Here is a 16588-nt window from a genome sequence, read left to right on the forward strand (position 1 = left end):
TCTGAATCCATTATAATTAAAGATTCCCCTCATCTCCCAACGCAATCGCCTTCTTCTGACACTCTGTCTAAATTCTGGCGGCACCTAAAGGACCCTCTGCCGAGGGAAATCCCAAAACTACAAGCAAAAAGGTCAGCGTGGAGGCTGAACAGTCCGGTCACCCCCAGGAGATGCTGCTGTGAAGTTGCCTCCTCTCTCACGCGTGGTCCACCTGGGGTGGAGGTATTCTGTGCAGCGAGGGGGACGTAATCACACTTCCTGGGACCCCACGTTATCCAGAGTATTGTTTTAGGGATGTCGCGGTTCTTGGGAGGAAGGGGTGGTACAAAAATGAAAGGATGGCGGAACGAGAACTGACTTTGGTAGTTCTGTTTGCTTCAGAAAAAAAAGAGGAGGAAGAAGAGGAAGAAGTTAAACAGTTCCGCGAGAACAGAACCTAGAGTTTTTCATTGTATTATTGTTTGAAGCCTTCCGAGGGACCACTCTGCACGCGCCCACACCCCGACGCCGGGACACCAGCCCGGAGCGCGGCGACACGCGTAGCGCCCGCGGTGAGACCAGGGCGGGTACCCGGGCAGGTGGGACGACGACCGCGGAGGGCCCTGGGTGGGAAACCGCGGGTGGCCGGGGCAGAACCCCGGGGAGCCCAGGCTGGCCGCGCGGGGCAGCCTCCCACCGTTCAGGGAATCAGTTCTCCGCTTCCTCACTCTGCGCGCTCGGCACGCTGCCCAAGCTCGGGGACCCGCGGTTACTGCGAGTCGCTTCCTGCAGCCCCCGCCGTCACCCAAGCGCGCGCCGCTCAGACCACCCCTGGTTCCAGGGAGGCGAGCGCTAAGCCGCCCCGGGGCACGGAAATCACGCCAGTCTGTTTCGCAGCGCGCAGCCTCTCCTAAAGCCGCGAACCAACTTTGCCTCCGCCGCTGCGCCGAGCCGACTGTCCCCACTCCCAGCGGGATGTGGGCTCCCCTCGCAGGGCGTGCGGGGCGCAGTCTGCCCGGGCCGCGCCGCCCGCACCCCTGGGGTGGCTTGAGTCCACCGCGCCGCGTGCGCGCCCTCGGGGCGCCCCACTGGGACTGCGGGGCGAGACGGCGCTGGCCGCCCACAGTTTCCAAACCTGCGCTGCACGTTCGATTTCGTCCCCTTGCCAGGATCGTTTTTGGTCCCCAGTATGGAAATAAACATTAAAGTCAAAGGGCTCACAGGGAGGCTTTCCAGGATGGGACAGGGCATCCTTGCGACATCCCGCACCTGTTCTAGGCTTGCCTCCCCAGCCCACAGAAACTCAAATATTTTCTCCCCGCGGGGAAGATCTGAGAGAAAGAGTGAATGAGAAAGCTCCGCTCTTACCTAAAAGTGAGGGTTTGTAAAAGGGGGTGAGGGAAAAGTTAGAGTCGGGTTTATCCCCAGAAGGAAACCCAGGAAGTGGGTGGTTTCCCCCTTCCAACCTCCCCCAAGTGCCCCCGGGGTCCCTGCCACTTCAAGAATGCCTAGAAGAAGAACTGCGACACCCAGGACAGAGACAGCCAGACAGAAGGACAGACACAGACGGAGAAGCAGAGGACCTACTGGTTGTGGTAGCCGAGGGGGTCCGGGATGCAGAGTTCTGACACGTCCATCAGTCCCCTTTTAGCATTCCCAGTTGGTAGAGAAAGGCGGCGGGGAAATCACGCGGAAGAGCGAGTGAAGGGCACCGGCGAGGTGCGAGTCCGGGCAGGGACACGGTGAGCGGGAGAAGGCAGAGTGGGAGGAAGCACCGTGGTGGGGCGAGAGGGAGGCAGAGAGCTTTGCGCGCCCAGCCCAGCGCTCCCACTGATGCACACACTCCGAGCGGGCAGAGGGGATGGGAAGCCGTGGAGGAGGCTCGGGCACCAGAGACTTGGAGCCCACTAACCCTACTGTAGCTTTAAGGCTGGGAGACTGATGTATGGTTTGGCTCCTATTGGCTATCTCTCAGGGGCTGGACTTAAAGTGACAGAATCGAGCTGGGGTGGGGGGAGGGGGGAGAGCCAGAGAGACTTCAATGGAATCAGACGCTCGCGCGAGGTCCCCACCTCCTGAGGAGTAGCAGGATTGTGCTGTAGAGCCGCAAGGCCTGTCCTCTCGCCATTAAAGAAAAAAAAAAATTGTCCAACTGGCTGGTGGGTTTGGGGGGTTGAAAGATATGCCCCTTGTATATCTTCTCACCCCCCATCCTATCTTTTAACTGGCAGGTTTAGCAAACTCACCTCTCAGCCTTTTGGAAGGGGTCTGTTTTACAAATTAAAAATGAGTCACATTTCTCCTCCCTCATATCAAGGAGAAGAGGCCAGCGCCTTAGAAATTCATAGCCTCAAACCCGGTGTTTGGTGCACAGAAGTGCAAAGGGTCAGGCCAGCAGGTGAGGCCCAGCAAGAGAGAACAGGATAGAAACTGATTCCCTTCCCAGCTTTCATCACCTGGGCCAGTGGGTTCTGTAAGGCTCTCATATGGCGAGACGCAGGGCGCGCTTCTATAAGACGCTCTCTAGATGTATAAAAAATGATGCTCACTGGCAACTCTCAGAAACGTACCCGGGACACAGACACGAGCAAATAAATTCCTGTCTGCTTAGAAAAACACAGTTGTGGTTAAAACAACCAACTTACCTGCCACATCCACTTCGAGGCACAAGTAGACACTTCAACATACACACCTGAATCCCCAGCTACAAACACACCTGCAATCCCCGTCTGCTTCTCCCTCCATGAACCTGAATGTTATGGGCTGCCACTGTACCAAAGCCAGCTTTAAGTCGAGCCCCAATCCTTCTTCTGGGGCTTGTCATCTTTTGAGATGTGCCAGCCACAGGGATAATCAATTTGATGATTCAAATGAGTGTGGGGAGAGGATAGGTATAGAATCATTTAAAGAGGGGGAAAAAGCCCTCAGGAGAGACCACCACCTTATTCTCCTATATTCTACAAAAGACAATGAGCAGTAGGGGGGAAAACTTCATTTTATCACCAAAATAATGTCTAAATGGAGTGTAACTTCAGGCAGTGTCCAAGCACTTCAGGAATAAAAGCAGGAGGGTTGTGAGCCACCCCAGGAGGGGCTGGCCACACAGGAGGGGCTGGGGAATGGGCAGCAAGACAGCAGATGATACTTGACTTGGATAAATGGAAGCTTGTGCAGGCTGGGAAACAAAGCTGAGGTTTTTCCTATGTGCTGAAGTGGAGGAACGCATGGGATTCTCCAGGCTCGGGGCGCTGGCAGATATCTCACAGAGAGACGGATGAAGATGTCGACTCTGTCAGCAGAACCCCTGGCAGCCCGGATTGTTTTAATCACATAGGTACTTGGTTACACTGGAGACAGAAAGAGAGGTGCAGAGACACAACCACCATCTCTTGCCAAGACCTCAGTGACTGGTTTCTCTGCATCCTTTCTGGCCCCTGGACATCCACTCTCCAAGCCACAGCAGCCAGGGAGTGCACTGTAAAATGCACACCCAAAGTCTCCTTTGCAATTTGTTGCAATCAGGAAAAACGCCCCCATCCTTCCCTGTGGTCTACAAGGCAAGCCCCAGATGACAGGCTCCTGTGTGTCTCCCCACCTCTCCTCAGCCCATGCCGTGTCCCCCTCAGGCTCTGCCCCTGCCACCTAGAACGCCCCACCTTCCAGATCACGCCAGAACCTTCTGCTATTTGCCTTGCTTCAGGTAATTTATTAGTTTGCAATTATACGTGTATTGGTGTGAATAATACCCCCTACCCCGACACACACACACTAGATTGTAAGCTCCATAAGGGCAGGGACCTTGTCTGTTTTTGCTCACTGGAGAATCCCCGGTGCTTACCGGTGCCTAGCACACAGCAGTTGCTTGATAAAGACTTTGTTGAATGAAATGTTAGATCACAGCAGTTTGGGGGGTGGGAGTGGGCAAAGCCTGCTGAGGGGACAGGCTGCCTACCCTGGAGGGGCTTAGTCCCTGACAGGTTGTATGAGATCGGTTGGCTCCTTGCTTTGGGTGGGTGCACCTTTTTTTAAACTGGAGACAGAGCACACTCAATGGAGCATGAAAAGAAAGACAACTTCACAGCCCGGAGCAGTGGGTGCAAAGCCACTGGGGGCAAATGAGGGAAAACAGGAAGTCTGTGTTGGCTCAAAACACACACACACTACTATATATTACATAAAGTAGACAATTAATAAGAATACGTACAGCACAGGCAACTCTACTCAGTAATGACCTATACGGGAATAGAATCTAAAAAAGAGTGGATATATGTATATGTATAACTGATTCACTTTGTTGTACAGCAGAAACTAACACAACACTGTAACTCAGCTATACTCTAATAAAAATTAATTAAAAAAAAAAGCTAGGCTAATGCCTGCACAACTACTGTCTGCATCCAAGGCACAGGGATGCAGGAACTGAGGGCCTCACCCCTGGGCACAAGCTGATTGTCCTCCAGGGAGAGAATGAGGTCCCTAAGATCTGGTCCTCTTCTGACCGTCTTCCTCCGCGGTGCCTGTCCAGTCCCCTTGCACATGGCCCTGGGGCAGAGTTCTTCCTCCTTTCCCTCCCTGGCAGGTGTGAGGCTGTGGACTCCACTGCAGGGGAGAAGAGGACCCACCAGCGGAGACATCCTGGGGGCCTGATTCAGCCTGGCAGACCCAGGTTTCTCCTGTGGTTTTCCAGGCAAACATGGCCAGGACACACACTATTCGTGGTACCAGCTGTTCTCCCTCTCTGTCCTCAGCCAGCTCACGGGGGATGGATCTCCTTCCCAAAGCTAGAGTGGGTTCCACGCCTGTAGCTGGAGAAGCCGTAGTGTGGGAGCGTGCAGAGGACTCTGGGATCTGGTCCTGACCACTCCGCGTGGCCTTGCCGACGTCATCTCTTCTCCAGAAAGCAAAGGTGGTGCTGGGGGTAGAATGGGGTGGGCAAGGCTCTTGTGCTCCCTCAAGCTTGAAATTCATTCAGCCAATCATCATCTCAATCTTCCACTGCTCCCCTGGAGCAGGTGCTATTTGTAATCCACCCCAGCAAAAAGCTCTAAGCCACCCCTTCACTCTCCCGTGTCCCAGTACTGGCACCCCCAGGTGGGCAAGTCAGCCCAAAGGGAAAGGAACAAAATGTCTTAGACACAGTAATTGTGGAGGGTAGAAGGGGACAGCAGCTGACTTTTTCTTGTGACAAATTCCTTTAAATAGATATTTAATACATTCACAGGACCTTACGGCTGGGGAGTGGGGGAGGAGGGTTCAGGGAATCATTTAGAACCATCATTAGACTTTATAAATAAGGAAACGCAAAATGGCCCTGTGTGGTGAAGGGACCTCCACAAGGTCACATGGCGAACAACTGGCAAAGCATGGATTTCTACTTATTCAACTCCTAACTCTCTGTACACAAGTCTCTTCGCTTTCCCTCCTCCCTCCTTGCCCAAGTTCAAGCTCTTTCCTAAGGAATATGAAGCCAAACCAGAACCATGCCCTTGGCAACAACACTCCACACACACATCACCTGGGAGATGGTGGGGACCCAGCCTTCTGTGTCCACACCCTTCCCCAAGTGGTCTCCTTGGGGTGGGGTCCGGGAGGCGGATAAGTAGGAAAACATACCCAGACACAGCTCAGAGTGTTCTGTCCCCCAGATCTATGTTCCTCTGGGTACAAAAAGCACCAAGTATCTCACGAATAGCCGAACCCAGGTCCACACTAGCCACCCACTCTTTCCCATCCCAGTCTGGCTAAGTCCTTAGAACGGTCTGTCCGAATGCCTGCACCTGGATCCCGAGGGCCACTCGAGCTGTCTTGCCATGATCTATGCGGCTGACCCCAGCGCAGCACCCCTTGCCACAAGTGTGGTGAAGATCGCCACCTTGCACTGGTCTTGGTGTGTATGTCCCTGTCTTGAGTCACCTCCCCGCCCCTGACACTTCTCATTTCTGCACATGCAAGGCAGCAGCAAGCAGTGTCTCCCGGGTTCTTGAATCCCCTCCCTGGACGGGCTACTTCTGGCTCAACAACGAGGAGGCTTTTCTCATCTTTCAAGCCAGGCAACCTAGCAGGAGGACCTAATGGCTTCATCACTAAAAGACAAGAGCAACGAGAATTTCTGGCAATCCCACCACGTGCTCCCTAAGCATGGTGAATGCGGGACACTAATTGTTTTGTTACGGTGTCCCTGTCCCTCAACCTTATCCATGTTCCCCGAACCAAGTTTCCGGGTGAGAATGATGCCTTGAGAAACACAAGGTGTATAGTTAATTCTTACCACCAGCCCAGGAAGGAGAGGATGCCTCCGTGAAACTGTCTGAATCACAATCCAAGCCTGTTTCTGTTCCACCCCAGGGTAAGCGCTGGGGGAGGTGAGTCTGGGAAGCACAACCATTGACGGTCCATGAGGACTAAGGTGGGCCCAGCCCGGACAGTGAGCCTAACTTGGACATCTCTGGATACGGTGCTGATCGGGCCAGGGCTCCATGGACTCCTGGCCGGAGAAAATGTCCCAACCACACGCCCCTGTGGGCCCACTCTCTTCTCAGTGCTTGAATTTGGGGTGTGGAGTTATATCCCCGAGTGCTGGTCAGCAGACTGGCAGCCCACCACTGGCTGGCACGCGTCCCAAGAATCATAATGAACTGATAACACTAATACAATGTGAGTTTGTGCTCCCATAATAGTCTCCTGCTGACAGATAAATGCTGCGGAAACATGATGGCTTTTCCTGAAGCTGTAATGGGCCATTATTGGGGCAAGAAGGCTCGTGTCCTATTAGTACTGCCGCCATGACACCAAAGATAAAATGTGAAGGGGATGACGTCTTGAGTGGATAAAGGCTTGGGTTCCCTCCCACCACCACTATCAGCCGTTTCATTATCTGAAATCCTTACCAGGGGTCTTGGAATAACTTCCAGATATTTCAAAGCTCCATTTTTTTTTTTTTTTTCCCTGAGCCTCAAGATCCCATTCTCACGAACACAGCTGAATGGCATATTGAAATTCTCTGCTGGCCAAAAAGATTCCTTGCCCTGTGCAAGATGGGGGCTGCAGTGAGCAGGCAAGCTGTGGGGTCAGGAGGGTGAGACATGTCTCCCCATAGAAACAAAGATCTTTTTCCTTCCTCATCACCAGGAGAATAAGAACACATCATGACTCTAAGAGCTTTGTCACCTGCCAAATTTTTGGGGAAAGAAAGATGAGCTAGAGGACGTGTACAAAGAGAGGAAGAGAGGCAGAGAAGGAGGAGGGGGAGGATGCGGGGAGGGGGGAGGGGGAGAAGAATACGCCTTGATAGTACCTGCTACCTAAGAGGCATTAAACAACTAGCTATTGACTGAATGAATGGTCTGTCTCATGAAATATTTTCCATTACAGTGGATTGTGGGTTTTTTCGTAACTAATAACAAAGAGATTTGACCTTATTTTCATCAGTCACATATTAATTTATCATCTAATTTCTTGTGACTTTTGCATCAATTTAAGCATAAAACATAGTCGGTTTCAAATACCAAGCAGGCAATTTGTTTCTAGGGCCTCATCATTGGTAGAAGGCAAACTTTTTCTTTGATGATAGTTTTAACTGCCAAAATCTCACGGTCAACACCAGCCACAGAAAGAGCGAAGAATTTGCTTTGCAAACTCAACAGATTATGCCTCCTAGTTCATTTCTCTTCTCAGGGATAATTGTCTTAAAGAAATCATTAAATACAGGAAACTTTGGGCAAATTAATTCTAAACTACCACACACATGTAAAGTGTTGTCATTTACTGGGAACAAAGAAACATGTTGGCTGAGCCTGTGTCCCTAGCATTAATGACATAAATGTCAGCCCTGGGAACATTGAACTGTGTTTTCATTTCCTAATGGCTCAGTTAAGGTAAAACTTCTTATTTCATTATTTTTCAGAATAAAATGCATTTTATTTTTGTTCTAGTAAAATGTTTTATGGAGAGGGAAAAATAGCAAATGCTTTTAGGTTTTAGGAAAAATCAAACATAAGTGTTTTATAAACTGTCAAGTGCTCTAGCTATGTAAAACATGATTAAGATGATAGCTTTCAGCTGTGTTTTTACATGAGAAAAGTGCTGGCCAACTGTTAGCTTCCCAAATGTATATTGTAATGAAACCAGTTCCATCGGTGAAGTCCCCACTGCTCTGAATGATGTAATTATGAATGGGTCAGTACCAATTCCAGATGAAGTCTCCAGCCTTGTAGCAGGGCCACCTCTAACAGCTTTATTCTTCGTAAACAATTAGGAACAAGCTTCTCTAGAACTCCTGACTTAGAAGGGTTTGCCTTTCCAAGAAGGACAAGGCAAGGCAGGAAGGGGAAACTGCAGGAGGACCAAAGAGAGTTTACAGAAATGGGTAAAGGGCAGTCAACGTTACAAGATTTAATATGGATAAACACGGGTAATACACTTGTCAGCAATGACCCTAGAATGAGCCAGACTATAGGAGAGCTGGTGGAAGAGCAGCGATGCAGAGAGACATCTGGGGTCAGGACAGATAGCACATTAAGCATGAGCCTCCAGCTCAGTGGCATGATAAACACTGCTTTGGGGTAATTCTACAAAACCCAGCCGAGCAAAGAACAGCCATAATTCCTCTTTACTCTCCCTTACTAAAGGCACTGATGGAATTTTATGCTCAGCCCTGAGGGATTTGCTTCGAAAGCAGACTGGAAGGGTGATGAGGAAAGGACTGGAAGAGTGGTGGAGAAGGTATCAAGGCCTCCTGAAGGGTGTCTGAGCCCCACAAGGAGAGGGACAAATGTGGGACAAGGTGGGATGGGTTGCCCCTGCACACTGAAGGACATTACCTGGGTCCAGAGCCCGAGCCACACGTGCACACTGTAGGTGTCATTGCAGGTTCCCTCGACTGTCTCCATTTTTCTCTCTCTTGCTCAGCACCCACTCAGGCTGAGTCTCACCTCCACGTCCGGTGCATGAGGTTTGGTTTACTGAGGGGCCAGACGATGCACCCCAGAAGCTCAGGAGGGTAGCTCCCTGAATTCTTCCCTTTTTTTCTGCCCTCTGTGCACTGTTTCATGGTGTGATTTCTCTTTATAAACCTTCCAGAAGAGACATGCACCCCAAGCAACCTGCTAGGTCTCTTTGAGGCCAGATGAGACGTGGTGGCCAGCACAGTACACATCATGTCATATTGCTTGGCATTTGTCCTCCCCCCGACCTCCCCTTTTCATCACCTTCCATGCCCTGGCCTTGCACCTCTCCAATGAAGTATCAGCATTTCAAAGTTGGCCTCAGGCTCTGTTTTCTAGGGGACCAAGCCTAGGATAGAGACTGAATCAGCAAATGGCTCAGGGCCACTGACTTTCTCTCAGTTCACACTGTTTTATTGTTTACTATGCCTTCCTTGTTTGGGGAGGAGGAGCATGAGTGCAGTGATTGATGGGTTATGTGGGTGGTCACTGCACTAGTAACAGCCTCACTGGCTCACAAATGCCCACGTGGACCCTGCCCCATCCATCCCCCCACTCATCCACTCAGACACCCTGGTTCTGGTTCAGCTGCCAAGACGTTCAGGTCCATGGTATCATCCAAAGCCAAGCAGCAGAACCCCCTGGCCCCATGTTTCTTCTCCACTCCGCTCTCTTCCTTCTCCTCCATACCACGGGAGGCCCAGTACATACTGTGCTCTCCCTTCTCCCTGGTTTTCTCCCCACTGAGCTGTGCCACTTCCTTGGGTGACCGTCTTTCCCCACATGCACACCCACTCAACGATAACTCTATGCTGGTTTTGGCTTCAAGCACCAGGAGAGTCCAGTGGCTTCAGGGATAGGAGTCTATGATCTCACACGGCAAAGACTCCGGGGGCAGGTGGTTTCATCTTTTTGGTGGGCCTTCCTTAGCATATTGGCTGTCGCCTTCGCCTTGCTCCCCCAGAGATGAAGGCTGCTTCTTGGGGCCTCAGCACCACTTCCTCACCCAGTGTGTCCAAAGCCAGGAAGGGGATGTATGCATATGTGTGTTTATGTTGGGAGAAATGTCACCCCTTATGTCTCTAGTTTGTTTTTCAGTGTTTGTTTGTTTTGATTTGATTTGATTCCGGAGGAAAATCTTTCCCAGGAGTTCCCCATTCCCACTCCAGCAGACTTATCCTCACATCTTCTTGGCCAGAATCCAGAAACATACTGACCCCAAACCAATCACTGTCAGAGGAGAAATGGATTGCCATGATTGGTTTAAAATATGTTTACTCCCTGAAGCTGGGGGAGAGGCTCACTTTTCCTGAGGACGTTAACCTTCAGTGACAAACAAGATGGACTTCTGTTAGAGGAGGAAGTAGGAATGGCTGTTGGGTGAGCACCAAACATTGCCTGCCACACCTGGGCCTTAGCGTCAGGGCCGTGGCGATAGGCCACCAACGGGATGTAAGCAAGAAGAGGTTCATCGTCTGTAGGGATGTAAAAACAATAATAAAACTGACTCTAAGCCAGGTTACTTTTTTTTCTCATCTTGCTCCAGAAAGTCGAAACAATGTCAGTGATAAAATACCCTTCCCCAAGAAAACCTCTTGTTGGTCTAAGTTCTAAACAACTGCTGCAGTTGCTGTTGAGTTTTAATAATATACGTAAGCTTCAAATTAGCATGTTCTTATTACCTGTTCTTTAATAAAAATCGCATTCCACCTGGAGGTTATGAAGTCAGCCAAACACATACAAGAGTATGGACAAGAGTCCATACTTTACCTGCCATCTAGCAGCCATCAGACTGCAGCCACTCCCTATGGTGAGCCCTGAGGAAACCCAGGATATGAAAACACAGGATACTGGCCCCAGATGGCTGAGGTGCATATCAAAGGGATGATTTCAGTGAGCCCAGACTCTTGCATCTTCCCATGCATAGAAAAGCGCTAAATTTCTTAATTTGGGATATCTGGTTTTCTTTAATTAACAATAACCTTTTGGAGCTTCCCTGGTGGCGCAGTGTTTGAGAATCTGCCTGCCAATGCAAGGGACACGGGTTCGAGCCCTGGTCTGGGAAGATCCCACATGCCGCGGGGCAACTGGGCCCGTGAGCCACAATTACTGAGCCTGCGCGTCTGGAGCTTGTGCTCCGCGACAAGAGAGGCCGCGATAGTGAGAGGCCTGTGCACCGCGATGAAGAGTGGCCCCCACTTGCCGCAACTAGAGAAAGCCCTCGCACAGAAATGAAGACCCAACACAGCCATAAAAATAAAATTAATAAATAAATAATGTAAAAACAAACAAACAAAACAAACAAACAAAAAAAAACCAATAACATTTTGAAGGTCGGACTACCTGCCCTTTTGCTGCAAAACTTCTATATAACCTGACGCTCCCCCTGGCCTCCACGGAGCAGTTCTCTCAGGGTTACTTGAGATGCTGCCTCCCAGGCTTGAAGTCCTAAAAATTCCTGCCGAATAAAAGTAACTCTCAAAAAAAAAAAAAGTCCATTCTTAAAATGCAGAATTGTTCAAGCTCACTTATGGCCCATTTGTGTCTTGGTCACTGTGGTACTTACTAAACATATCCCTGTGTTCAAATGGTAGGTTCAAAGTAAACAATGATAGCACGGTGTCCTAGAGACAGAGAAAGAACTCAGCTTACTTAAATCTTGTTATTCTATGTGAAATTTTTATCTGCATTTAAAATTTAAAACAGTGAAACAGAGCAGAACTGTGAGATGGGATATTTGTAAGCTCAAATATTACTTCCTACAGGACAAATTTTACTGAATTTGAATAATATCTTTAACATTGAAATTTGTTCACGGTTTTAAAGTGTTTATTTTTAAATTAATCGACAATCAGGAAAATAATGATTACTATTAATCATTACATGATTATTACTCAGTATAAGTTTGTTGTAGAGGAGGGTGGATCCAGGCATCAAATATTCAGGGTCTGTCCACCATCCCTCCTCTTGCCCAGCTGTTCTGTCTCTTCCTACCCCCAGCTGGACTGGCAATCCTGAGAAACAGAGAAAGACAACTGACCGCATTTCCCTAGGATATTTTTTTTTTTTTAATTTATTTATTTATTTATGGCTGTGTTGGGTCTTCGTTTCTGTGCGAGGGCTTTCTCTAGTTGCGGCAAGCGGGGGCCACTCTTCATCTCCGTGCGCGGGCCTCTCACTGTCGCGGCCTCTCTTGTTGCGGAGCACAGGCTCCAGATGCGCAGGCTCAGTAGTTGTGGCTCACGGGCCTAGTTGCTCCACGGCATGTGGGATCTTCCCAGACCAGGGCTCGAACCTGCGTCCCCTGCATTAGCAGGCAGATTCTGAACCACTGCGCCACCAGGGAAGCCCTCCCTAGGATATTTTTAAGGGAATTCATCTCCAAACAGGTCAGCAGTAACCATCCCTGAGCCCAGAAACTGTCCAGACAGCCCCTCAGCGTCTTCATCTTGTCTCCATCTACTCCATCTTCCTCCAGTTGAATAATTCTGCCTGTTATCTAATCCCAGCAATAGAGACAGAAACTCTATTTCTTATGCATGATATGATCGATTCCCTGTTTTGGTGCATCACGAATATTGTAGCATTTTCATTTTCTCCTCTTTTTTCATTGTTCATTGAAGAATGCCAACTCCAGTACGACTCTTCAGAGTCAATGATGGGGGTGGAGGGGGGTGATAGGGAAGTACCATTTACTAAGCACCCACTCTGTGCTGGGCACTCAGCACTGTTCTGCCAGTTAGCCCTAACTCAAGGTAATCAAGCCTACTTTATGTCTGAGGTGGGTGTCAGCAATCTCATTTTAGCTACTGAGGAGGAAATTGTAGCTCTAAGGGTATGTGGCTCAAAGCCAGAAGATAATCTGAGATTTGAACCCAATTCTAGCTCATCCCCAAACCTGTGTTCTCTGTCCATTCCACCATGTCACCTTGAGAGAGTCCACACCAGCTCTGCCTCCCATGGCTAAAGAAGAGGATTCTGTGGGCAGGCCTGGGAACCCAGGGCCAATGGCTGGATGGGAAAATGTGTGCTTAGGTCCAGTCAACCAATTTATAAAAGTACTTTAGGGACATAGCCCCTGGGAAGCCAATATGGGTCAGACCTACTTCCACTGTACATGTATTTAGCAAGACATGTTCATCCATAATAGAGAAGGTCTTTCAAATCAGAAGGAGGTGTGTGCTCAGCGCTGAGGGGAGAAAATGGGAGAAAGAATATAACACTGGGGAAGAAACCAACTGACATTATGGAATGATGCCAAAGGGTGAATTTTAACTTTCTATGACTTGGAAAAGATGAAGGGCAGCCGGAAGAAGACAGAGGGGGTGGTGAAAAGGAAGACGATCTACTGCCAAGGAAAATTTCCCCATTAGGGCCAATTTGCTTGGTTGGAGCAGGTTCAAATGCTCAGCAATTCTGAAACAACCTGGATGCACGCGAATGGTTTCTGCAAACACCCGAGAAATTAGGAGGCCCCCTCTGGAGGTAGAATCAATTCCCTAATAAAACAAGGAGGGCTCCTTACCCCATATTCCTTCCCCTTCCAGTCTGAAAGGCCACCTTGAGACCGAATAGGTGGTTTTATTTTCCTGTTTCTTCCAACATCCACCGATGCACATTTCCTTTTGTTCCTAGTTCCCAGTCACTCCACAAGGGAGACTCACTTCTTGCCCCATTATCAAAGGATAGGCCAGAGGATGGGTCTTTACATAGATTTAGTGCCTGAGCAACTCTCCCTTGCCAGCCGGTAAGTGGGTTCACAGGAGAGAGACTCGCCCATAAGCAGGAATGATATTGCCTATGGGATTGCAAAAGCATCCTTTTAAAGCAGTGGTTTTCAAACTTTTAAAAAGACCCCCAAAAAGTCTTTCTTTAGATGGAACTGTACGTAGAACTCTGTTATATAAAGCAGCAAAAAAGTAGCTGTTCTGTTTGGTAAGTCGTTTCCAGTCTAGGTCCTTCACCAACACCTCCAAGAAGTCCATGAACCATATCTATGGAACCTCTAAGCCCCACTGGAGCATGCTTTGAAAATCAAAACAGTATCTCTAAAATCAGTGTTCTCTAAACAGCATCGAATCAATCAATCAACCAGTAAATAAATAAATAAAATAAGAAGCGTCACTACTACAAATCAGACCCATGCCTAGAACAGCAGCCCCTTTGGAGACTCCGGGGCCATGTTAGAGGAGGCCTTGGTTGAAAGGTAGCAACCTGCCTAAACACCCTTGCTTTTTGTATCGATGTCCTTTGCCACTCAGGATGAGACCAGCCCCATTTAGGTGGCTGGCCTTGCAGCATATGTGAGTGAGGACCAAACTCATCATCATGGGTAGTATAGCTGGGTGATTCTCAAACAGTGTCATGATGTACAGGTGGATTTCAAATCGGGTATGGTATGAAGTCAGTTACTAGGAATGTTAATATTGGTAAAGTACCCAAATTTGCAAGCACAATATTCTTTCTCATTTAGTACTTAGTACTATTAAATGGTATTTAATAATATCACTTTCATTCACTTGCATGGGATGTGCTTTTTCTGAGTGGGAGCAAAAGGGGTGAATCACGATACAGTTAATGCTTTGTGAATTACAAGGAACACTCTGATGCTGTTGGGAGACAGTGTCCAGGTAAAAGTCTCCTGCCGTCTGTGTCTGGGGGAAGCAGTTAAGAGGCACCAGTAAAGGGTCTATCTTTGGAGTCTGGCAGACCTGAGCTCAAACCCTCACTCTGCCCTTCATTAGCTCCATGATCCTGGGACAGCATGTAACCTCCTTGTCCGTGTTTCCTCAGTCTTTAAACTGGTTTGTTGCATGGTAGTGTGGGTAGAGCTCTTTGCACAGTAGCTGGCACAGAATCTGTGTTCAACAGACACTGGCTCCACTCTCACAGCGATCTTCTCCTGCATAACACATCCACTGTCCACATTACATTCAGCCCTCCGGAGAAGAGGACCACTGAAACTAAGGTTAGCCAGTGGCTAAACTTACTCGCTGAGACAGCCCATACGAGTCCTGTTGATGGCTTCTCTCTCTGCTCTATTGCTGCCCCAGATCCCACGGGGTCTGAAGATGGCAGGATCTGGAGCCGCATCTTCCCAGCTGTGATGGGAGCATAGCTCTTCCTAGCCTGGCCACCCTCTGCCCACCTCACCATGAGCTTCCCAACCATGTAACCCAAGTGTTGAATGCCTGGTCCATCGTGGTAAGCTGCAGACTCTCATGCAATATCAGGGTCAAGGCCACAGAGTTAGGACTACCCATTAGAGATGCCCTTGGGTCTGCTTTGAGTCTTTGTTGTGATTCAAACATGGAATTTCATGCTGACCTAACATGCCACTGGGATCTGAGTCTTTCAACAAGGGTAAAAGGAATTGCCATTCCTGTAGCCTCTGAGGCTTACTCCATTCTTGGAAATCCTCCTACACACCTGTTGATAGCACCGGGTGTTGCCCAGGCAACCCTCAGAAATGTATATATTACTCCCATCTCTTAATCTTGGAGGAAGAGTCATCAATATGTAAAAATCCAAATACTGGCTATTTCTTCTCTAAAGGACCTTTTGGAGGTAATGAAGAGACAAGGATTATTTAGTGTCCCACGGCTGGACTCACTGCACCTCACTGTGTGGCAGAGAAGAAGCTGACTACTTTGAGGTCCCCCTCACACCCCAGCCTCCCACGTCAAGGGAACTCTCAACGCAGCCACCTTGAATGGCCTCAGATAGCAGTCCAGGCAGAGAAGAGTGTGAGCCCCTGATCCTACCTGTCTGGCCCTGTGTAGCCAAGTCATCCGGGATATGTTGGGACCATCTCCAATGAAGGATGGTCTCAGTGTAATGAAAACATGGGAATAGCTTCTCAAATGTGTCCTTTCATGATACCATGACCAACAATGTGAGAGAGACTGCAGGAGGGCCAGGTAGCAGCCCCTCCAAGTAGGGTGGAAGCTGTGTGTGTGTGTGTGTGTGTGTGTGTGCGCGCACGTGAGAGAGAGAGAGAGAGAGAGATGCCTTGCCATCTCAAAGCCCCTCCTGGACACTGTCTTGTGGCTCTTGTTAGCTCATGATCAGAGGCAGAACAGTACCTTCCATCTGGTGAGGGGGAAATAAATAAAGTCAATCCCCCCTCTGGGTGACACTCCTGGGTCCCTTCCCGGTGTGGGGGTGGGTGGATTGTGGAATGAACAGATATTGAAGATGAATAGCATGTCCTTACAGTTCAGGATGGAACAACCCAGAAAGGCAGGCAGGTGTTATCAGATCTGAGATCAGGGAGACAGAGCAATAGTGAATCTTGATCATCTATTAAGTCTTGTTATACAAAATGCCAGCCAACACAACAGAGCTTCATGATAAAGCAGTCTGCAAAGCAGTAGACTTGGTGAGGTGCCTCAACTCATAGAACGCTGTACACTAAAGAGAAAGGGAGAGACTTCCCCGGTGGTGCAGTGGTTAAGAATCCGCCTGCCAATGCAGGCGGACATGGGTTCCATCCCTGGATCAGGAGATCACGTGCCGCGGAGCAACTAAGCCCGTGCGCTACAACTACTGAGCCTGCGCTCTAGAGCCCACGAACCACAACTACTGAGGCCCGCGAGCCTAGAGCCCGTGCTCTGCAACAAGAGAAGCCACCGCAATGAGAAGCCCACGCACCACAACGAAGAGTA

The 16588-nt window shown here is 49.3% G+C and overlaps 1 protein-coding gene and 1 long non-coding RNA gene across 8 annotated transcripts in view; one reads left to right on the forward strand and one right to left on the reverse strand.

The window, feature by feature from the left end:
- LOC309626636 overlaps positions 1–16588 on the forward strand; it is a 1318538-nt gene that overhangs the window by 415054 nt on the left and 886896 nt on the right. The window lies entirely within an intron of this gene.
- Positions 1–16588, reverse strand: part of ESRRB (estrogen related receptor beta) — a 174359-nt gene that overhangs the window by 106623 nt on the left and 51148 nt on the right. Inside the window, exon 1 of one of the 7 annotated variants that reach the window (XM_082387563.1) lies at positions 1567–3068. The exons of the other annotated variants lie outside the window; for them this stretch is intronic. Within the exon in view, the coding sequence (XP_082243689.1) occupies positions 1567–1616 (50 nt within the window). The 5' untranslated portion in view covers positions 1617–3068. Of the gene's footprint in view, positions 1–1566; positions 3069–16588 lie in introns of those variants that run through there. 7 annotated transcript variants of the gene reach the window in all.

Source organism: Balaenoptera borealis, assembly GCF_965194805.1.
Source record: "Balaenoptera borealis genome assembly, chromosome: 3".
NCBI classification, from domain to species: domain Eukaryota; kingdom Metazoa; phylum Chordata; class Mammalia; order Artiodactyla; family Balaenopteridae; genus Balaenoptera; species Balaenoptera borealis.